Below are 23843 nucleotides of genomic sequence, written 5' to 3'. Positions count from 1 at the left end.
CATTTTCCATTTTACCAAGGCACCACAGGAAACACACAGCCCTCTTTTGGATGTGATGGAGATACGGGGGATGGGGGGGGGAACGGACAGGAACTGTTTTCCAGTTCCTTCCCAACTCCCAGAATGGAAAACATCAGAGCCAAAAAGCTTAAAGGCCTGGGGAAACTGTCTTTGATCTTCCCCTGATTCTGCACATCAAATGGTATCTGATTAAAGATAATCATAAGCCTGTATAGAAACTGGTGACAGAAAGAAAGACTAGATGGTGCTTAGATCCTGATAATGGCTGCATTTGACTGGACAATGCTTTTGAAGTCCATGGTACTCAGTGAGAACATTTCGCAGAACATAAAGGCCTGTGACTAGCATTGTTCCAAATCATTCAATTCTGCTTTGTCTTGATTTCCTTGTTTATTTAACAGGAGGTGTCAAAATGATGTAGGATTTCTCTGAGCAAGTATAAATTTTCAGCCTCCATGTCTTCCTTCAAATGTTCTTTTATCTGTTGTCCACTATTTCCTTATTTCTAAGTCTTTCAAGGGCTGGATTTGGCAGCTGTTAGAGGAGACATAAACTCTTGCTTGACTCTCTGTGTCTACATTTCCCCTTGCGTTTATTGAATCATGAGGTGCTCCTTCTCACCCCAATCAATTGTTTGAGGTGCTGGGAGGTCCTATTCCAGGCTAAGTCTGCCTCTTCATGATCCCTCCTTTTGAGACGTTAAAGGATTTCACAAATAAGCACAGCCCTGCACCCTTTTCACTTTCTTCACTTATCTGCCTGCATAGGTCACAGAGCCATCCAGGCAGCCCAACTTTGTTTTGAGGGTGGTTTCAGATGAGATATGAAGGTGCAAGGAACAGGAAGTGCAAGTGTCTCTTCTCCACCTCCCCTGCTCGGAAGATGTAAAACTTGTCTGCCCTTCAACAACTTGTACATCTTCCAAGAGAGGGAGAGGTGAAAGTTCTGGATAAGCTGAAGATGCAGAAGAACAGGAAGGAAGACACATTTGCATGTCATCCATTTCAGCATCGTATCCAAAACCACTCTCCTTAGGGGGATTAAAATTGTATTGCTCTTTCTTAGGGTAAGCTCATCATGATGCTGTTTGAGAAACAACATTTCCCCTTACAATATTTCTCACCATTGATGGGGTATCACCATCAACTCAGTCTAGCAATATTCCCTCACCAGCTAAACAAAAAGGTAATATTAACCAATAGGAAATGCCACCAATGAAGCATGCTTCACGTGCACCACATTCTTACATGTATAACTAGCGTCAAAGGCTCTCCTGGATGGTGTTTGATCCATTTCTCCTTCTTGGCTGTGAAGAACTGGGGGTCCATATAGTATTCCAAGTGGAACTTGCTAATGTGTATGGCCTCCTCCGGGTGTTCAAAAGGGAAAAGGCTGTCGTCGGTATACAGGCGTCCATTGATGTAGAAGTCCACAGGTGCTGGCTTGCTCCCGGTGAGGTTGGAAGCAGCTGGAGAAGGGCAGGTAATCACAGTGTCCGTGTGAACCTTACAGTTCTGAAAGCAGGAGAAAGCATGCACATCAAATATAGATCAACTCAAGTGGTGTCGATGGGCAAGCAAAGGTTTCAAAAAGTCTGCAGGCATTTGAGGGTTTTTTTTGCACGGGGCTAGATATTTTCATCAAAGTGGACAGAGAAAGATGGCACTGAAAGGGAGCCCTGCTTGCTAAAGGGATGAAATCAGCAATTACGAAATTATTGAATCATCTCTGACCATCTTGTATCATAACAAAATAAAAATAAAAATGGAAAAATCCTTATATTTTGGCAAAATGAAATAATCAAAGCCCACAATCACAAAAATTATCCAAACAGACATTTCCAAATACGAGAAATCAAAATTCAGTTTAAAAATATTTCATTTTTAATCAAATAGTGGGATTGGTCTAATGAGAGGAGCTTTATAACTTGACCCACAAAATCTGGACTGAGGGACACCACAAGCAGAGTGCAGGTGCACCCCAAGGTTGTTCTCCCAAACCAAGAGTTAATTGAAAGCCAGTGTGATGTACTAGCTAGTCTCATGGACTTAAGACCAGTACTCACTGCTCAGCCATGAAATTCACTGAATAGTCTTCTGTTAGGCATCCTCTCTCAGCATAACTTATCTCACTGGCCTGTTGTGAGGCTAAGGGTGGAGGGAAGAGAAGAACATGAGTGCCACCCTGAATAGGAAGGGCAATATAGCTATTTAAGTAATTTAACCTGTGGGAAAATATCTACACCAGGTTCAGGAATCTATAGCCCCCGGGATTGTTGGGCTCCAACTCTCAGCTACTCCAGCCAATGTGGTCAATGGTCAGGGATGATGGGAGTTATAGTCTAATGATACCTGGAGGACAACAACCTACCCACGACCAATATGATCCTACATATGGCAGTAAATCAAACTCTAACCCATCCCAGAGGAAACAGGAACGGAATGGTAGCAATTCCCTGATGATCCAGGGGAAGAAAAATATTGTAGGAAGTTAGGTGGTGGAGGAGGGCAGCCATTTTCAGTGGGTCACAAACTGAGGTGAAATAATATCATTTCCGGCTTCTATGCAAAACTTATGCCTTCTATTTTGCCCACCATCATATTTGACTGAATGCTTCCATCATTTTCGCTCTTTTCTTTATCATGCTACTCTCACAAAGACTTACCGTTTGTTCTTTTCCAACATTGAGAACAACCATAGACACATTCTGAACCATCAAGAATCCATTTCCTTCCACGGTGATGATTCTGCCTCCACTTTTAAACAAAATGAAAACAAAAACAGTGAAGTAAGGGATCAGATGAAGAATGGGGCATCTTTCATTCATACAAGATAAGAAAATGAACGAAAAGGAAATAGACACGGTCCTGTATTGAATGAAGTCTGCAGTCCTGTTCAGCCCAGCATCAATCAACACTGTGACTGGCAGTGACTTTCAAAAGTCTCAAGCAGAGCCATTTTTAGGTTATTTGCTTTACCAAACTGTAGCAGAATAAAGGCTACTTCACACATTACCCAGAAGTAAATGCACACAAATTTAAGCACATGTGGTGGAAAGCATTGGTCAAGCAAGGTGTGCAAGGACAATGATCAGACATGTGGTGGAAAGTATACTTTGCTGTATGCGCATCTTACAGTTTCACAAGTATGCACAAAATGCATTTTAACATGCATGGATAAAAGAAAACGTAATAGCATCTGCTTGGACTAAAAAGTGGACAACCTGCAGCCTAGAGGCTGCATGCAGTCACTGAAATAATTTTAGGTTGCTCCCAGCATCACCTAATAACTTCAAAAGCACAATTCACTAATAAAATAACAAATAACTATTTCACCACTGAGGCTAAATAGAGACATGCTCTGAATATATTTTATTACCTCCGCTGCAAAGTACGAATAAATAGTTGCGCTGACATGAATCCTGGATGTTTCAAACACTTGTTATGAAAAAGCGGAAGGTTTGGATAGTCTTACCCCGTCAGACAAGCGGCCTGAGGAATGCTAAATGTGGCACCATCAATGTGAAATCAATTAAAGAAAATAATGAGATAGCTTTAGCACATGCCACCAATACAGAGAGGAGGAGAGAGGAGAGGCTTGTCTCCATTGGTTACCAAAAACTACATCCAGACTTTACCCCGCATGTGGCCTTTCATTACTTCAACCATTTCGTGTTCTACTTGCTTTAATTATACCGCAACATCAGGTGGCTCATCGGGGAATTCAGGAAGATAGTGATTTATCCCCTTTGCCTCCAAAAGACACTCAAATCCAAAGTGATAACACACAGGGCTCTTACAAGCACAGCCTTCGCAAGTAATTTAAGGCCTCTAAAGCCTCAGCGTGCTGTGGTTATGCATATTCATAGGCTCTCTGTAGTTCACGCTACATCTGCGATGTTGCTTGGTGTTTCCTTGAAGAAATTTAATTCCAAATGGTATTTGATCATTGCAGGGAAAAACTATGTTAGGTCCAATTACACTTTTGATGAGGAAACCTACAACACCACGTTCAGCAGAAGCGGCAGCGTGGTGGTAAAACGGAACTAGCGGCAAAGTGCTTAAGAGGAATCCTGCAGTATAAATTTCGAAGCACTTTGTTGCCCTCTTTGGTTGGCCTACAGTAACAGTGCCATTTGCACACCACGGTTTAAGGTAAACGTAAAGGAACCCCTGACCATTAGGTCCAGTCGTGACCGACTCTGGGGTTGCGGCGCTCATCTCGCTTTACTGGCCAAGGGAGCCAGCGCACAGCTTCCGGGTCATGTGGCCAGCATGACTAAGCCACTTCTGGCGAACCAGAGCAGCGCATGGAAACGCTGTTTACCTTCCCGCCGGAGCGGTACCTATTTATCTACTTGCACTTTGACGTGCTTTCGAACTGCTAGGTTGGCAGGAGCAGGGACCGAATGGGAGCTCACCCCGTCACGGGGATTTGAACCGCTGACCTGCTGATCGGCAAGTCCTAGGCTCTGTGGTTTAACCCACAGCGCCACCCATATCCCCTACACCACGGTTTAGGACAGCATTTATTTGCAGCTTAGTGATCCTGAATGCTTCTGCCGAACTCTTACGTTTTGCAGCTGCCACCCTGCATTCTGACCCAGTTCTGTCCTGCCTCGCACTCACAAGACTGACAGAACTTCCCGCCCAGCACTGAAAACTGGGTGTGCTGCTGCTGCTCATTTGCAATTCCCCACGTTGTAATTTGTGTTTTGGTTTTTGTGATGACATGCAATCCCACTTTAAGAATGTTGCATAAGATCAGGGCAGTTGGCCCTGGTTGGACTTAAAACACTTCCTGAGTAACTTGGGCTTCAGGTGCACTTGCAGACTTCCTCAAATTTCTTTGTTCACATTATGCTGTTACACTTCAAGACTGTACTAAGCAGGGAGTGATTTCACGGAGAAATTCAAAAAGGAACTGGAGCCCCAAGGGCTCGAGGGGGGGAATGGAATCAAAAGCATTTTTTTCCAAAAAGAAAAAAGAAGCCCTGAAATGTGTCTGCCTTGCAGGTTCTTTTGAATAATAAAAAATTTGCAAACTGTATCAATCAGTCGGAGCCAGTAGGAATAGTACGATACTCATGCGGACTTTGGCCTGAATTTCTACATCCTTTGAAGCACATAAACTTAGGATACTTTCCCCATTATTAGTTTGGAGTTTAGTGATGCTAGCTGAAACTGGGTTTATGGTGAACAACTGTTCTGCCCCACTCATCTGCTCTGCCTGTTTTTCACAGCAATTTGTCTATTTTACTACCCCAGCCTCAGCACAATATGCAGCCTCCATGAATGCCCAAACCCCAACCTAGATGACCGCCTGCCACCTTTCTAATCCTATTAGTCCCTGTTAACAGATCTAGAAAATCGCAGAGAGTAATGTCTTACCTGATCTGACTCCTTTTGGGGTTGATATCTCTTATACTTGGGTTTTTCTCATACTTGAAGGTGCTGTTATCACCAATACAGGACTTCCTTTCAAACTGGACACAGACTTTCACAGTGGTAGTAAATTCCACACCTGGCATGGTGCAAGTGATGCTAGTGTCAGTGCGACTATAAAAAAAGAAGACACAATGAGCTGCTGAGTGCAATGCATGGGTATGCCCGGTTGTTGTTCTCTACAGTGAGAATCCACACTACATGCCATTCAGCCGAAGCTTTATAACACAATGGATGTTTATGAAATTACGAACGGTGTGTAGTGAGCGTGTGTGTTTGTCTCTGTCCATCTGCCTCTTCCCTCAAGCACAACTTGGGGCCACCTAATGACTGATTGGCAACCAGCTGAGGACAGAAAAAAGGAAGCGTTTCTTCATAAAATGCACAATCAACATGGAATTTCTCAGTATGTGGTGACGAACATTAGTCTTTATGGCTTTAAAGGATAGCTGGACAAATTCACAAAGGGTCTATCAATAGCTATTAGCAATGATAACTAAATGGAGCTCTATTTCCCTCGAAACCACTGATTCCGGTTGTTGCCTTCATGCTATCTTCTTAGTTAACTTCTGAAAGGCATCCTGCTGGCTGGCAGTGGAAAAATAAGGCTGCAACAGATGGACTTTGGTGTGATTTCAAGCAGTGCTCTTCCAATGTAAGGTCCTGCCAGTTGTTTTGCTAGGGCAGGCAGGCTTTTTGTTGGGGAGGGGAGTAACTTCAGTTTGCTATGTATTTTTATTGATTTGGAGGGGCAGCTGCCCCTCCTTGCCCCCCCCAGCTACACCCATGGTCCTGCCTCATTCTTCCCATCCTTTACTGCTCACACTATCCTCATCAAACTGCTGTGCTGGTGTGCTTACCTGTGGCGGTGTAGTGGGGAAAGCCCCATTGCATGAGAAAAAGCTATTTTGCAACCCATGCATCAAAGACTATATTAACAGAGCAAGATGTGCTTCTCCTACACTCCAGACTGGAGAACTGGGCTTTTTAATAGACCTGTTTTCTCACTTCTGATCAGGGCAGCTTCTGACCCTATTTTAATATTTGCAGCTCATGAGAAAATTCTGCAAATATAAAATTATCTGCTAGTTACATATAATTTGAAAGAATTGCTAAGTACTCTTCACAGATGCAAAACAGCGGGGGAAACCATACAAGACTAGTAGTGAGATTTTATGGCTACTCAGCAAGTTTATATGTGTTGCATTACAGAGAGCTGTGCTGAATTTGTTCATACTGAAGAATTTGTGTTTCCTTGGAAAAGCCATTGGACAAACACTTGGCATATGGCATATGGTTCTTGTTTCTTGTCAGGTAAATTATAATTTCCTGCCTCCACTGCTGAATTATGGTTCATTCTGAGGCAGCACTTACCTGAGGTCTTCACATTCTTTTGTGTTATTAACCAAAACTCGGAGCTCAGATCCCACACTCAGGTTATTCCCTGTGATGGTTACTCTGGTTCCTCCTGCTTTAGGGCCAGTAGATGGAGACATAAACTTCACTACTGGAAGCTAAGTAAGAGAGGAATGTCAAGGTGAGGTATTCATTAGTTTCTTAGTCTGTAATTAATGCTAATGATACAGACATACCGCAGGCAGGGAAGATTCTGCATGTCAAAGGTTCTGCAACAATTCTCCAGGAAGAAACCAAGGGGGGTTAGTTTTGCGAACAAAGAAAGCAATTCTAACCACATTTGTTTGGAAGGGGGCTCCACAGACTTGTAGGGCTTCCACGCTTCCAATGGGACAACCTGTAAAATTAATCTCACAAGATGAAGATATGTAAAAGGATCTGGAGTAGGTTGTCCTCAGTATGCTGCTGATAATCAACTCTATTCCCTTTTACATCTGAAACTGGTGAAGCTGAGAAGGTGTTAAACTGCTATCTGGAGGCAGTAATTAACTAGATTAGTGTGCCAAAGTTCAAGCTCAGAAATGAAAAGGCAGAGCTGCTGTTGGCCAGATTAAGGTGGCATCCCACTTGAGGAATACCCAACTTGAACTTTTAACTGGTATCTATTTTGATGTCATTTTGATACCACATACAAATTTCTAATTATTTTCCTGACTGTAAAAATAAATAAATCGAAACCACTGCTGCCTTATTTTATCTATTCTGCTGCTTTCATTGTTTGGTAATATTCCATATTTGATTCTTTGAAATTGTTTTTAAACTTTGAAATCAGAAGCTGAAGAGCAACACAGAAAACAAACAACAATCATTTCTCACTTCCCACCAGTGACTGGTTTTCAAACAGTGCCCCTTGAACTCTGAACCTGGCCTAAAACCGTGCTCAAATTTTAAAGTCCTCTCGAGTTTCTGATGCAGTAATACACTTACATTTTGAGTCATATTTGTATCAGGCTGGCAGGCTCTGACTGCCTTGATTTGTAAGTAAGGATAATAAAATATCTGTGACAGTAAAACGGAGATGAAATTTATTGTACCTTTGAAGGAGCATTTTTAAAGAAATGCCATAGGTGTTCTTTTTCTGGCCTTCTGAAATATATTCAAATGCCTTTTAGTTGAGTTTAATCTTGCACAGCAAAATTTAATACCGAAGTGTATACTATACAGTAACATTGCAACTTTGAAGGGGCCTTTTTACCGAAAAATACTGGGATAAGCAGAATGTTTTTAGATACTTTTAAAAAGCACTTTGACTTTAAAAAACCCTATAATCCTGTGAAAAAGTTTTACATTTTTGTAAAAAATACTTTGTATGAGATTTAAGAGCCAAACCATGGTGAACAGGATCTCCTCCCTAGGCCTCATTTTTAACACTGAAAACCAGTCACTGGTGGAAAGCTGAAGATTTGGATAAATATTTCGATGCTAGGGAAGGAGTTAAACTCTCTCTCTCTCTGCTTTAAATTGCCTTTCCAAAGCTACTATTTACCTAAGAGCCAAAACATATTAATGTAATAGTTTGGATTGCCCTTTATTTGGGTTATTAATTGTTATTTTTGTTAGTGCCAATTTGTTAATGTCTATCTCTTCAGAAAGTTATCTGAGCCTTCTTCTCTTGGGAGTTCTCAAACTGGTACCCCCCCCTTCTCTGCATTGAGCCAGACCATGACAAGCAGAGACCTCCAATATATAAACTGCCAAGTGGTCAAGTTATGAGTGGTACTGAAAGGCTTGAACCTTGCTTGAGAGAGGCACTTTGAGGTCCAACGGGACAAGTTAAGATGGAAGATAATCTGGGTGAAGCACCCTCCACCAGAATTCAAGAGATGACCCATAAATTGCTTCTCTGGTAGCACTGGATCCCAGTGAGACTCTCCCATAGGAGAAGGACCTTGTCCCCACTCTGCTGGGGAGAATCCCTATTCACATGGGATGTGAATGTGCCAAAGTAACCAAATTCTAGGTTTGGGTGTTTGAATTAGCCTCCATTATAGCTGGTAAGATTTTATTCCCAGATGTTGTGTTGACGTTGCTCTTAGATGAAAGCGAATAGAACCCCCTTGGTGTTCTATAGCGAATTAGCATCACTAATGTTGCCAGCTGTTTGGATGGAGGTAGACAGATGATAGAAGGCAGCAGAAGGGCACACAATGGAAGGGTCCTGGGCCAAAGTGTGCGAAGGAACTCTCTCAGAACACTTGACTAATCAAAGAAGAGTAACAAGAGGTGTAGCTAAACATGGCAAGTTTGACACTGTATAGTTGCTGTTTGTCAGCTTTATTAACAGTAATACCTCCTAGCAGTCCCCAATGACACACACCAAGCTATGGAGCAGATATCTCTTGGCAAGATAATTATAGTATTGACGTGAGAATTGTATACTCTGTAAACTTCCCTTTGTGTCAAAGCTGGAAGTGTTGATAAGATAGCTCTACCTGCGAGTTTCCATCAGTGATGGCATGTTTTTGTTGTTTGTTTTCTTAATCTTTTGAATTAATTAATAATTTTTTTTAAAAAAAACTGTTCAGACTTGTGATTGTTGCTGGGCAAATTTTGATGTGTTTTTCCTTGTGCAGTTAATGGATGTACCTTCAATTGCTTTCTCCTGTAGGAATGTTGCCTGACCTGAACAAAGGCCTGGGAATGTTAAATCAATCATTAAAGGAAGACTTCCAACCAAAGCCACTGGCTCCTATTTTTGCTTCTGTGCAGGTGTTTCCTGAAGATGCAATTTCCTCCGGCACCATCAATAGCTTTAAAACATCCTCATCCTTTTTAACTTCTCCATCACCGCCATAATAGTTCTAACACCAGATACAGTTTTTTTGTGAGCTCTAATTTGCTACATTGCATCATATAATATGACTTAGTATTGCTATTTTTAAAAAAGGAGACTTGAGTGGAAGAGAACAAAGGAAGCTGCCTCATGCCATTGGTCCTAGTTCAGTATTGTCTACACTGACTGGAAAGGGCTCTTCAGAGTTTGAGACATGAGTTTTTCCCCAGCGACAAATTCAAAGTTAAAACCCCCAGTAAGAACAAGAAACAACTTACCACATAAGAGTATCGGTCCCTGGATTTTCCTTCTCTGCTCAAATTAACTGTCACCACATCAGAAAATTCATCTGGAGCTTCTCCAGTCCAGCACACAATTCTGTGTAAAAAAATAAATAAATAAGCAATTGTGACTGAGAGGAAAAATATGGATGAACTTGAAATAGTACCTCATAAAATAAAAGGTGGGCTGGATTGAACTCTATTCCCCGCTCTTTAAAATTCTTTATTTTTATATTAAAAGCAGCATTTTGGATTCCAACTAAGATAATTTATACAGGAGAAAGAGTAGCTTTAAACTTAATGCCTCAAATGGAGTTGGGCTACCATTTCCAGTGCAGATGATATTCCCATACAGAAAGTCTGACAAAAGGGTACTCCAGGTCAAAAGCACTGGAATCAGATTACAGTGGACCCTCGGTTTACGTTACCTCCGGGTAACGTAACTTTCGGGTTGCGAACGCGGCAAACCTTGAAGTGGGTTTGCCACTCACGCATGCGCATAAGCGCTCTATGGCGCCGCGCATATGCGCAGAACAGGCGCCTCCAGTTACAAAGATTTTGGGATATGGCCAGGCCTCCGGAACAGATCCCGTTCGTAACCGGAGATACCACTGTATTTTGCTTGTGTGGTCACATGCTAAGGGATACTCCATTCTGCATGAAAGGGGGGGAGTGTCTGTTGGTCTCCCCACCAGTTTGCATTAAGAATTCAGAGCACTTTGGATGTTTTGGTAGGGAATGCTCACTCTTCTCTCGATGAAACAGGGATGCCCCCCAAAACGGAATCCAAATGCCCAGCTTGCACATCATGGATTACCATGATCAAGCAGAAACAGTGTGCTCTCTTCTATGGCAAGGTGCCTTGTCATACTTTCCTCACACAGAAGCCATTTCAACATCCAAATATTCACAAGTTGGTGAATTCATGATGGCATATGCATGGTAATAGGTAAGCCTCCAGAAGGGGGCATATATAACCAAGTGTAAACTATCCTGGTACAAATTATTTCACTAACCCTTTTCTGTTCATGATGGACTGAGCCAGAAAGAAGTAACACCATTCCTACTGAGGCAAGAGTCAGTTCAGAATTTTGGGGTGCCCTTCTCAGAATGAAGAATTAAGTTAATTCTTATTTAAAGTGACTTGACTTTTGAAATTTTGTTGCCATTTTTTTCTGATCGAGCAACTATGTATTTCACATTACTAGAAAACGTGAAGCTCATGAAACTCCAATTATGCTTTATTTCTTATGAAAAGTCACTAAAAATAAAATAAAAGGTATTTTCGTTATAGAGAAATATGAAGTTTGTTCATGACCCAACAGGAAATAACTAGGTGTTTATATTAGTAGTAAATAATCCTGTGATTTAGATTTGGTAGCACCCTCTACTTCAAAGTATGTCTGTACCAGCAACCTTTGGGCTTTAATTAATCTTTGGTGTTTTAATTTGCTCCTTGTTGTCCCAGTGCTGCTGTTTATGCATTTCCTGTCCAGGCATGCATGTTCCCATTGGGTCAACAGACTGCTCTTCAGATAATTGCATTCATAAACAACAACAACAACTAAGAGCTGAATATGTCCACTGCAAAAGCTATGGCGTATCATACTATAGGGTGCAAGAAAGAGGGGGGGGGGAGTGGCGGGTGGGAGGAAGCAAGAGGTCATTTTCATAGGGTAATACAACAATCATCATCATTAAACACTGGAAATACCCCCTCCAGTACCACCCAACAAAGGAACAGCATCTCTTTTTGTGGGGATTACTATTACTTTAAAAACTTTGGAATGCTTATTCAAGATGGTGCAAAGGACACTATGGGAAGGTTAATAAATGAGGCACTACTCAGATGTAGCGCACTGGGTGGGGTGGAGCCATTACTCTAGCTTCCCAGTGGATTATTGTTGCTTCCTGGGAGGGAGAAGGGGAGGCAGCAGGGAGGTCACCACAGTGTAAACGGAACAGCAGAGCCACTCCGTTACGCCTGCTGGTGCATTTGCACTATGCCAACTTCTCCGTTGACCTGCCCCTCTCCTTGTGGTAAGCAACCCACATGCCAGGAAGCTAGTGTAATGGTCCTGCTCCACTTGGCGAGTCACTTCTGGCACTACCTTTAATTCAAAGAAACCCAGGATTGGGAAGTTAATCGGGGTCAGGACTTGGGATAAAGTGTTCATTATATCCACTATTCCCACACAAAAAACAATTGGTGCAGGAACACCAATGGCTTGTTTGCGTATTTTCTCCTCTTCCTCCTCAGATGGAAATGGTAACTTCATAATTGCTATACCCAGCTATTTCCCTCAACTGTTCCTAATGGGTAATTTCAATTTCTTCCAAAATTAGATCTTGCTATGTTGCTTGTTATCAACAGCATGCCTTCAAGCACAGCCCTTATAGATTGCTTGATCTGCTGATCTTTGGTGGCCTCAGCTCATTGGCCTCCTACAACCGTTTTCCATAAGAAATTATCACGAGAATTTCTCCCAGGTTTTTGTGGATGATTTCATTCCAAAATAACTGCACACAATCACCTCAGCTGGTCTCTGAAGCCTGTCTAGCAGAGATAACGAAGACAACTTTGCAAAAATGTATGTGAATGTGAAGCTAGTGAAAGGTCTGACAGCACAGAAGAAGTTTCCCAGTTGTTTTAGATGGAGCTGCAGAATGGGTAGCAGCTGTGCGAGTTTTGATTACATTTGTCCTCCTGACCTGCTGAGGGCACAGGCAGGAGACAGGCGGGAGCTTAGAATATTGTGGAGATCAATTCCCTGGCACAGCCAGCTAACTAGAAGGCTAGTTAGTACCTGTCTTTTCCGCACTTCTTCACAGAAAGCGTTTGTCTCATGGTAACTTCCCCTCTGAGGATGCTTGTGCATCACTCAAAACAAAACAGGACCTACGGTAATCTTCCAGATGGAAGTCCTCAGCAGAGAATACAATTCACAGGAACGACCCGAGAATTCTAGAATGTGACTTCTCTCAGCTGAAGTTATTACTGTGGAATGAATTCCTTGTGGGGATAAAAATCATTAATCAGTTTCAATATGTATCATACAGAAATCTGCCCTTTTCATAAATGAGCTGATTCAGAGTCAGCTTGGTTCACTGGGTCACAAAGCAAACAGTAGCAGCTACTATTAACAACTAGGCGGCCAGTGGATAATTGGATGCCTTACTCTCCATTTACGCATGCATGTGAATCCCTGCAAACATTTGCACGCTCATACCAAGCCCTCACATTCCTGATCTCTGAAGAAAGACCGCTGGAAGAGATCAATCAGCTGAAGAGGAGGAAATAAACGACAGCAATCCCTTTCCTTTCACTCGCTTTTAAATCATTCAGCATGAGTTACTCACTCCTCAGAGACGATATATCTGTCCGGGAGCGGCGAACACTTCACATTCCCTATTTTGACAGCATTAATGACATCACTGAACCTACGGCCCAGATTTCTTCCTCGTATTGTGACTAGAGTTCCTCCTTCCAGGGGTCCATTCAGGGGCTCGATCTGCAAGTTCAAAGATGAGAGTAGGTTAAAAGCAAAGGCATGGAAGGCAGCAAGGTGGGGAGCATTCATTTTTATTCCCGTCTGGGTACAAACATCAATTTTATGCTCCCTATTCTTCTACAGGGGGAAAAAAGGCTGTGGGTCCAATAAATGAGCCATATGCTTAAGATTCATGTCCTACTTCGGCTTTTGTGACTAATACAGTTTTTACAGTGCCTTTTACCTCATACAGAAATAATTTCATACACCACTGAAAATACAATTATCAGTATTCTTAAAAGTTTTGAATAACAGTTAAGGGAAGGGGGAAAGTAGTAAGAACTGACAAGTGGAGAAAACATAATAATGATACCAACTCTTTGCGCTGGGAACAGTCAGCACAATCTTTTGTATAATCCTTAACAAAAGGGTTGGTCTCTCTAAGCACCACCATGCATGTTATGAATGATAACGGCTATAAGTGGGCTATTTGTTCCCTGCCTTTTTATATACTGACCCAGCACTGATTCTGAGAGAAGACTGCCTAATTATCACCCTGGGGTTTTTCATTTAAACAACAATATCCAAGTCTTGCTGCAAAAAAGACTATAGTTTGTTTCAAAAAAGTGTTTGTCTACCTGTCTGCCTACCTATGGCTTTTATATACTTCCCCAATCAACAATGTCCTCTGAGAGGTTGTGGTTAGCGTCTACACAACAACATTTTGTTGCACATTCAGGAGAGATTTTTATTTGTTACCCTTTGTTCTGCAGTCAGCCACAAAGCCACTTTGATTTCGCTGGACATCTGGCCTAGCTTAATGCCCTACATTTAGAAAGGGCCTTTTAAATTGCAACAAACCTATTGGAAAAAAAATAAAGCCGCCGAAAGCTGCACAGGAACAGCAGCCTTCCTTCCTCAAAGTACAGTTAGAGAGGCTGCAGCTTGCCATTCACTGTAGCTGCTGCCAGCATAACATGACGTAAGCCAAGGGGCAGGAGGTCAAGAGTGGAGGCTCCTTCTTCCGCCAAGCTGCTTAGGGCTGATAATGTTCCCTTACTAAGCTCAGCGTCCCTTTCCAATAGACTTGTGGTTGTCCTCCTCCCCCACAAGACAACTCTGTAGACACTAAAGAAAAGCTTGTTTGTTTTTGCAAATGGAGGGATTTGGATTGAATGTACAGTATCTGCTAAGAAATAGCATCCCAACCCCGTGACACGCCGTAACCTTAATTCTTGTGGTTTGCTTTCAATTCTTGATTTTGGCAGAGAGGCAGGAGGCTAAGTTTCCTATACAGTGGAGCGAGGCGGGCTCCCTAGCATTTCCTCTGTACAGCCAGGCCTGAGAAATGGGAACGGTAGATGTTAACAATAAAATGGCTATTGGATTATGAATGCAGTAGGGACTTACCCATCCTCACCAACACAGCTTTAAGAGCATTTCTCTGGATTGTGATTTTTTTATATATATACATAAAATATTTTTATTACTACTACTGTCCAATCACAAATAGCCCTTCATGAGCAAAGAGTAAAAGAGGACGGTGTCCAAGCAACTTCATATGTGCTTAGAGGAAGCAGATTTCTAGACCCATTTCAAACTGGGGTCAGGTCCAGTTTTAGCACTGAAGCAGCACTGATCACTCTGGTTGATGACCTGTGTCAGGAGAGGGATGAGGGTGGGCAAGCATGATCCTCTTGATTTTCCCTGACCTCTCAGCAGCTTTTGATACCACTGACCCTAGCATCCTCCTGGAGTGGCTTTGCGGCATCAAGAGATTTCTGTTTGGTCCTGCATCATCTGTGTTAGCATTTTAAAACTGAGACTGGTGAATTTATTCCTACTTTTGTGTTGGTTTTAGGTACTGGTATTGCTTTAAAGTGGGTATTTCGAATGTTTTAATATTGTATTTTTGAAATACATTTAAATACTTTTAAACTGCTTTGGTACACTGATTAAATACATACAGTAGTTAATGGTTAGAATCCCTATCTTAAAATCTCTGCATTGGTGGGGTCGCACTAGACAGTCTTTAAAGTTGGCTCCAATTCTAAATACCAAGCTAGCCTAATGCATCCACTGTAAAGTCCAGAATACTGGTCCCTGTTCCACCATCCATTAATAACAACCAATTCCTGTTTACTGCGGCAAAATGACACTGAGCAGAATGCCTCTTTCTGTCCTGTGCCCAAGACTTACCTTCTTAATCTCAGGAGGAGGACACATGCCTGGAATCTGGAGGGACTCAGTGTTTAGTCTACAATTAGAACTGCTCTCGCTCCAAATGCACTGATGACCCAGATCTTCTCTCCCAAGACACTGAGAACAGTCAGCACTTCCAATTGCACAATTATAAATCTCCACTAGAAAAAAGAGATAAATATCCTAAGCTGGAAGCATATTATGACTTTGCTTAACTTTGTGTGTGCAACTACCCCCCTGCCAGAGTAATGCAACATTTCCAGCAGCAGAGTCTGGATATACAACAATTTAAGAAGTTTTGGCCATAGTCCTAAAGATTTCCCAGAAGTTCTGGGCACTCGTTCCCACTGCAACATAATTTAGTACTTGAAAATCCCTTTGTCAATTTGTGCTACATTTTTCTAATTCTAGATATCCACATGAGAGGCAGCTTTGCACAGCTCAATACATCTAGTTAGCAAAAACTTTACTTTACAATGGCAAACAATTATCATTACAATGCTCAGCATGATACGTACATTTCACCAACTTCCCCCAAATGGGAATCTTTTTACTTCTCTTATTTATGCCTGTCCTTGTTTCAATGGCTTGTTACATTTTTATTAGACCAGGAATGGAAAATATGTGGGCCTCCAGATGTTGCTGAGTCCCATCTCTCATCAGCCCCAGCTAATCTAGCAAACAGGATGATGGGGGTTGTAGTTCAACAGCATCTGGAGGACCACAGGTTCTTCATCCCTGTGTTAGAGCACAAAGGGATTACCTGCTCTCCTAAGGTTTAGGCCTTTTGCCCCTGAATAAATAGGAAATCCTATTTATTAATCAACAGAATGTGGTGTCGAGAAACATTTTCACCACATGCTATAGAACAAAACTAAATCACATAGAAAGCAATAACCAAATGGGAGAAGGGTAGGAAAGATCTGGATTCATAACTGTGGGTGGGGAATCATATAGACTAGTGTTTCAGCCAAACTGGAGCCCTGTTGCAATGAAAACGCAACAACTGAATTTTATAACGAAAACTTTACAGTATAATTCTGAACCAAAGCTTGATTTTGCCCAGTATTTTCTACCAAACAGTAGTATTTTTCAGACAGCTATCTGAATGATTGCCTTCAGACCCTTTGATCAAAGATGTATTACCTATGAACATTGATATTACATATGTGTATTACAGCTAACAGCCATTTATAGATCTAACTTCCATAGACACTTGCACTATGGGATATTGCAGGCAACTAGTCTTTTCCTGGTGCTGTTTAGCATCTATATGAGGCCATTGGCAGCAGTCATTCAGATTTTGGTGCCACGTGCCACCAGCATGCTGATGACACCAAGTTCTATTTCTAGATAACATCTTAATCAGGTGTGGCTATGCAGTCCTGGACTGGTGCCTGAATGCAGTGATGGGCTGGATGAGAGCCAATAAATTGCATCTGAATCCTGTCAAGATGGAGGCTCTGTGGGTGAACTGATATATCAGTTGCTTGTTCTTGATTAGGCTACACTCCATCTGGAGGACTGGATCTGTGGTCTGGAGATACTACTCGTTCCATCATTGTCACTCGAAGCCCAGGTGACCTCAGTGGCTAAGAATGTTTTTCACTGGTTTGGCTGATACAACATCTCCAGTCGTTCTTGGATGACTCATAGCTTGGCCACAGTCATCCAAGCGTTGGTAAATTCAACCTTTGCTGAAGCAACTGCAGTGATTGCCAGTATGCTACTGGGTCAAGTTTAAGTAATTGTTTTAAGTAATCAAACAACTTGGGACCAGGGTATCTCAAGGACTACTTATGTTCCTTCTTGGTCAATACAATCTTCAGCAAAGGCACTTTTAGTGGTTCTATATGCTCCTGAGCAATGTCTGACTATCGGGAGCAGGGCTTTTAGGGTTGCAGCGTCTCTTTCTCTGGAATTTCCTCCCTATTGATATTAGGCAGGCATCAACTGGGCAAAATTTTCAACCATTTTCACAACACATTTTTGTTTAGACAGACTAGTCGTGGCCCAACCATGTACCACTGATATTGAACTTATTACAGTGGTAACTCAGGTTACATAAGCTTCAGGTTACAGACTCCGCTAACCCAGAAATAGTGCTTCAGGTTAAGAACTTTGCTTCAGGATGAGAACAGAAATCGTGCTCTGGTGGAGTGGCAGCAGCAGGAGGCCCCATTAGCTAAAGTGGTGCTTCAGGTTAAGAACAGTTTCAGGATAACTACGGACCTCTGGAACGAATTAAGTACTTAACCCGAGGTACCACTGTATTCAGATGTATTATGGCATTTAATGATTTTATATTCTCTGCTGCTTTAGCTGCTTTAGTATTTTTACAAAGAGCATTACACATTTTTATATATAAATAATGCAAAAATAACCACCATTTAAAAAATCTGTATGAAAATCTGTATTTAAATTCATGCCTAAATGTGTACTTAAATATTATCTGGTGACAAAATATATTTTATTGCTTGTTCACCCCTCACTTGAAAATAATTTCTTCTGAGAAGTGAACAATAAAATCAGGTAAGTTGGTATAAATATTCAGAACACTTGAATTCAGCTATCAACTAAACAAGTAATGCAAAGCTGGTCATATTCTAGGGAAATCTTAGTTAACCCAAACTGTTTTTGGTGATAAATTATTGAATTACATACTACATAACTACATATTTTGTGAGAAAACATTTAAATATGTGTTTTATACAAATGGACACATTTCTTAATACATTTCACTTGAAAATGCACACTTTTCACATATTTTGGTATGTTTCTGGAGCTGAAAACTTTATTGCAAAATTCAGAGAAGCACAAAATCCAAAGGCTAATAATGGCCCAATCCCTATATTAGCCTCAGGGGTGTGAATGAGGTCAGTTTGCTAAAAATGCAGACCAAACAACATTCTCCTCCCTCCCTGGTTGGAAATAAATTAAAAACTTAAGTGGTTGCTCAAGAGTGTTTGCTTTGATTACAAATATATAGGCAGGGATGACAGAATTAGCAGAAATGTGTTTACATATTTTGTTTCTTCCCAGCATTGAAAATACACATATTTCAAATGTATCCCACAGTGACACTGTGTTCCCATACAAACTGCTGCTGGTTTATCTGGAGATTTATCTCCTTTGAGCTAAATTCCATCCCTAATCCTAAACAGTCCACACATTTTTGTTTCAATATCAATCCAGTATGATATTTACAGTACAACCCTACACATGCCTATTTGAAGCAAAGCCCCACTGAGTTCAGCAGGGCTTGTTCCAGGTATGTATAGCATTACAGTTTTAACAGCTCAATCCTATACATGTTTGCATAGGAGAAAGTCCTACTGAAATCAGTGGGACTTACACCCAAGTATGTACGTATAAAACTGCAGCCCAAACTATTGTGTATTTCGTAATTGGATGAGTGCACACAGCAGAACATGTGTGAGTATACTGTATACTCACATATGAGTATTTAGCTGGAACTCACCAGAACTCAGTTCTGGCACCTCTCAGGTGGGCGTCATTGCCATTATAAGAGAACAAGGGAGGTGTTCATGGTGAGTTCCGAGTATACCCTGTATGTTGTAATCTGCACCTTATGGTGAAGGGTGGGCAAGAAATATAATAATAAATAAATAAACGTTGTAAAACAAGATGTATGTTTTCCTGATTTCAAAACATCTGCTACTAACGTATGCAAAGAGACTCTTGGAGGTCAAAAGCACCAACTAGCTAAGAATCTGTAAGCTTTCTAAAGGACATTTTACCCTCCCTAAATGAAAAAAAAGGGTGGAAAATGTGTTTAGAACAAACCTGTCATCAGCGCTGGACTATCAATGTATCTATTGGGTTTTTCCTTCAGCTGAAGGTTTAGTGGAAAGAGGTGCCTTTTGTCTGAAGTGTGAAGCTGTACAAAGAAAGTGAGTTAAGAGTTATCCCATTTACAGAAACACCAGACCCCAGTGGCAAAATACATGTTAGCTTTATAGCTGTCAACACAAGGCATTTCTATATTGCAACAAGATGTTTCTTGGAATATGATATTCAAATTCAGCAGGAGAAATCAGGAGGCTGGGGCAAAAAAGAAAAGAAAAAGAGGTACTGCTCTGTCTTTGTTAATTAAACCTCAGTAGCAGAGTACCAAACCAATGGGAAAGCAAAATTATGTTTCCATGTGGAAACCAGGCAAGCAAGCTCAACCTTTTTTTTTTAAAAAAAATGTTTCTAGCTCTCAACAATTAGCCAGAAAAGCCTATAGATAAGAGAGCAATTCGCTCCAATTTTCAATTGGAGTTTCATCGCTGGACATGTTGCACATCACTGCTGTATATTCATGCTAAAAAGAGCATAAGAAAACTTGGAATGAACTTACGTCATGGAAATGCTAGAGTTCATGGAAGCAGAACCTAATGAACTTTGATAGGATGATATGACTTGATAAAACAGCATACACAGGGCTTGTGGCTCTGTCACTAGAACAGAGGAAACATCCCCACTAGCTGTGAACTCACCAGTACGTTGCTGCACTGAACAGCAGATGCATTCACCCATTGGGCCTCAAATATCTTGTCAGTTTGAAAATGACATTCCAAAGGCATCTCCTAGACAATTGGGAAGACAGGGAAGAATTTGCATAGCAATATCAATTTTTTAAAGCAAAAACACCGATTTTTCTGTACTCCAATAAACCCAATAAACCAAATTCTGTTCTTAGTAGTGATGGATGTCTGATCAATTTCAGAAGATCATTTTCTGGTTAATTTCACATATGTTCATTGTAATTCATAAATCTATTTCATCCCATTTCTGCATTCATCCTTTTTTTACAAAAAAAAAAAAACCTACATGAAAATCTGTATTTAAATACATATGCAAATTTTTTGTAATCACATATTAAAATATGCATTTTGTCTCAATTTAGGTACCTCTTAACATATTTTATCCTAAAATATGCATTGTTTATGCATTTGGTCATTTTTTTTGAGCCAAGAACTATATTGCAAATTCAGAGGTGTGAAATGCAAAGGGTAATGACATTCCAATCCATGTATTAATCAGGAGGGATGAACCAAGTCAATTCATTTAAAAATGTGGACCAAATGAAACTCTCCTTCAGTTCCTAGTTCTCTGTGACATAAGATTTCATTTATCCCAATAATAATTTCAGAAATAATAACTGTGACCAATAACTAGTTTCATAATCCTAATAAGCTTGATGAAAGAAATTTGAATGAGAGCATTTGATTTAGAGACAGTACTTATCCTGAACTAACCAGGAGCCATAACTCACTGGTAAAGATATATCATTTGAATGCATAATAAGATGGCATTCTAGATACAACGCTTACTTGAAAAAGTAGAGAATACTGGTCTAGATGATATATAATGATATCTATATTTATTATATATAAAAAAGGTTCTTATCAAGCTGGTAGGTTTATTCCTGTAAAAAGATGAATGATGCATAATGCATAATGCATGCTCTTAGACTACCAAATATAATATTAAGAGGTAACAGTAAAGGGGCCCCTGACTGTTAAGTCCAGTCACCGATGACTCTGGGGTTGCGGTGCTCATCTCGCTTTACAGACTGAGGGAGCCGGCGTTTGTCCGCTTCCGCACAGTTTTTCTGGGTCATGTGGCCAGCATAACTAAGCCGCTTCTAGCACAACCAGAGAAGTGCACGGAAACGCCGTTTACCTTCCTGCTGGAGCGGTACCTATTTATCTACTTGCACTTTTTGGCGTGCTTTCAAACTGCTAGGTTGGCAGGAGCTGGGACCAAGCAATGGGAGTTCACCCCGTTGCGGGGATTCGAACTGCCGACCTTCTGATCGGCAAGCCCAAGGGGCTAAGTGGTTTAGACCACAGCGCCACCCACGTCCCCTAAAGGCTCACCTTTCAATGCAGTCAGATAGCCACGACTTCAGTTTCCTTCCCACAGTTGTGCAGAATCAAGCAAATATGTATCACTCCTATTTTCCTACACTCTGATAAATCAGAGTGAATCAAATTCTGTTTTTGGCTGTCTTGGAAATAATGCCAGACTAGGCTTGTAGTTCAATCTCATTTCAGAGGAGATTTTGAACCCCTGGATCTGAGGCATGATTTTGGGAAGTAGAGGCCTAAACTGGTTCAACTAGTTATTGTAGTATTGTGGTCGTATGAATGGTGGTATTGCAATTATTATATAATACTATAGGGTGGGAAAATTCATGAGTAATCATTAAAGATCTCAAAATACATGTGTGATTTCAGTCAATGGCGTTTACTTGTGTTTGTACATATATAGTGCAATCATGAAGCATACATTTTCCAAAGAAATGCAGTGTTGCTAATATTTCCCTTGTATTTGCAGACAGGCTGAGAGGAAACCAGACTGTAAGATAGTTGTCTGGATTTGCCATCTAGGAGCTGAGTTTCTTTAGTACCTTTCCTGTTTATTTCACCTCTTATCAAGTTACACACAGTATTTCTCCCCTGGAGCCACCTTGCAACACCCCAGAGGAAGGCAGCTTCCCCCACCTTCTCTTTTGCTGTAAACATAAGGGCATATCCTTATTTACCAGTGCCAGACCTTAGGGAAGAAACTGTAATAAAGCTACAATATAAAGAGTTTTCTTTGCTAGTGTTGCAAGCCAACTGTGCCTTTGTCTAAGGCTTGTTAAGCTCCTCTGTTGGGTACTGCAACTACTTCAAAAACTGTCAATAAAGGCCCTTTAAGAAGCTTTTAAAACACTTATTTGCTCTGAACAAAAAAGGACAGGCTACATGCATGCACAGCTATAAGCAGGGGAAGTGCTTTTCACACAAACCCACATTTAATTTAGGCCTGTAATCACATGTGATCATTTAAAAATCATGCACCACTATGAGACACTGAAATGCCCTACAGTGCTAGCTTTTATGGGGGGGGGGAGTTTTCTTGTCTTCATTAATTCATGTGGCGTTTGCTGATTAAGCACCTAAAACATTGTGCACCATCTAACCCAAAAACTCGAGAGGAAGAAGAAAGGTAGGATATTTGGTACATCCACACTATAGCTTAGTTATCCCTAATATATTAAACTTCTAGGGGATCAAGATGGACACGTGGGAATGGATGAGTAAATTAATACCATGTGTACATAAGCACCCTAAATTACCCAGACCTAGCCAATGAAAAAGAGGATACTGGGCAGGACGAAACACTATATTCTAATGCAATACATGAGCTCTCATATTCTTTTTAAGGGTTCATATAATAGCAGCTTTCATATACTTCAGGGGGAATGCACAAAAGCGTAAGATACAAATGAAGTATTCTTCTGTGTCATTGATTCCTAGACTCCTATAGAAACTAGTCTATGAATGTACCTCAAACACATAATGCTGTAATGCTAAAATTATTTGCCTGACCCAATTCATGTGTCAGGAAAGTACAAAGAGCATGTATTTCCGTAAGTGCAAAAAAAACCCCCAGATTGCCAAACTCAGGGTGTGATTTGCAGAGCAGAGAGGAATTATGTCCATGTTTCTGGTCTTGATTCGTTTCCAGTCATAGATTTTGCCACTTGTTTTTAACAAGCTGCTTTTTCTCTTTTTCAAGCACGGCTTGGAGTACATTCCCCTGTGAGAGTTGCACACCTGCAAAGTACACTGAGTGAAATATGGAAAAAATATCTTCAAGTCTATGAAGTTGATTTGCCCCCAAACAATCTGTTCAAGTGAAAGTTTTACAATATTATAAATCCACCTATTGTATAAATACCATGAAGGTTCTTGCATTACATGTAACAGACCCCAAGAGAACGTCTGCATACACAGTACATTTTCTTCTTTCTTTTTAAGCCCACCCAGTCGCTTGCCAAAGTGACTGCTTTCTATTAGAGGTCTTTCCTCTTATGCCTATTTCTGCCATTATGGCAATGGGAAAAGGCAAGTTATGCATTAACTTCATTTCATTTATGATAAGAGATTGCTACCCCATTAGTAATCTCAGTTTTCTGACTCGTGGTGTAAATGTAGACTCTGCCTGCTTTTCTGCAATGCCTCTCTGTTTTATTACCTTTATGAAAGCAGTATTCATCAAGGTGATGACAATGTCCTGGGAAGTCCCTGTTGGTGCTGGTGCAACAGAGGAAGGTACAATCTGTGGACAATCAGTGCTGTTCTGTAGTTCAAGAAGCAAGCAAAAGAAAGGAAGGTTAATATGGGAAACTTGGGGCCTTCTTAACACTTGA

The 23843-nt window shown here is 41.0% G+C and overlaps 1 protein-coding gene across 1 annotated transcript in view; it reads right to left on the bottom strand.

Moving 5' to 3' along the window:
* The window catches only part of PLXND1 (plexin D1), a 149305-nt gene that overhangs the window by 52808 nt on the left and 72654 nt on the right, over window positions 1-23843 (bottom strand). Inside the window, exons 9-18 of the mRNA XM_053378082.1 lie at window positions 23669-23773; window positions 20134-20223; window positions 19436-19529; window positions 15626-15789; window positions 13296-13447; window positions 9933-10032; window positions 6840-6979; window positions 5412-5579; window positions 2687-2777; window positions 1269-1535 (exon numbers count right to left, since the gene is read on the bottom strand). Coding sequence (XP_053234057.1) covers window positions 1269-1535; window positions 2687-2777; window positions 5412-5579; window positions 6840-6979; window positions 9933-10032; window positions 13296-13447; window positions 15626-15789; window positions 19436-19529; window positions 20134-20223; window positions 23669-23773 — 1371 coding nt within the window. The remainder of the gene's footprint in view (window positions 1-1268; window positions 1536-2686; window positions 2778-5411; window positions 5580-6839; window positions 6980-9932; window positions 10033-13295; window positions 13448-15625; window positions 15790-19435; window positions 19530-20133; window positions 20224-23668; window positions 23774-23843) is intronic.

This window comes from Podarcis raffonei, chromosome 2, assembly GCF_027172205.1.
Source record: "Podarcis raffonei isolate rPodRaf1 chromosome 2, rPodRaf1.pri, whole genome shotgun sequence".
Lineage (NCBI taxonomy): Eukaryota > Metazoa > Chordata > Lepidosauria > Squamata > Lacertidae > Podarcis > Podarcis raffonei.
Note: the sequence above shows the minus strand (reverse complement) of the source record. Positions and strands in the feature narration are given on the sequence as shown.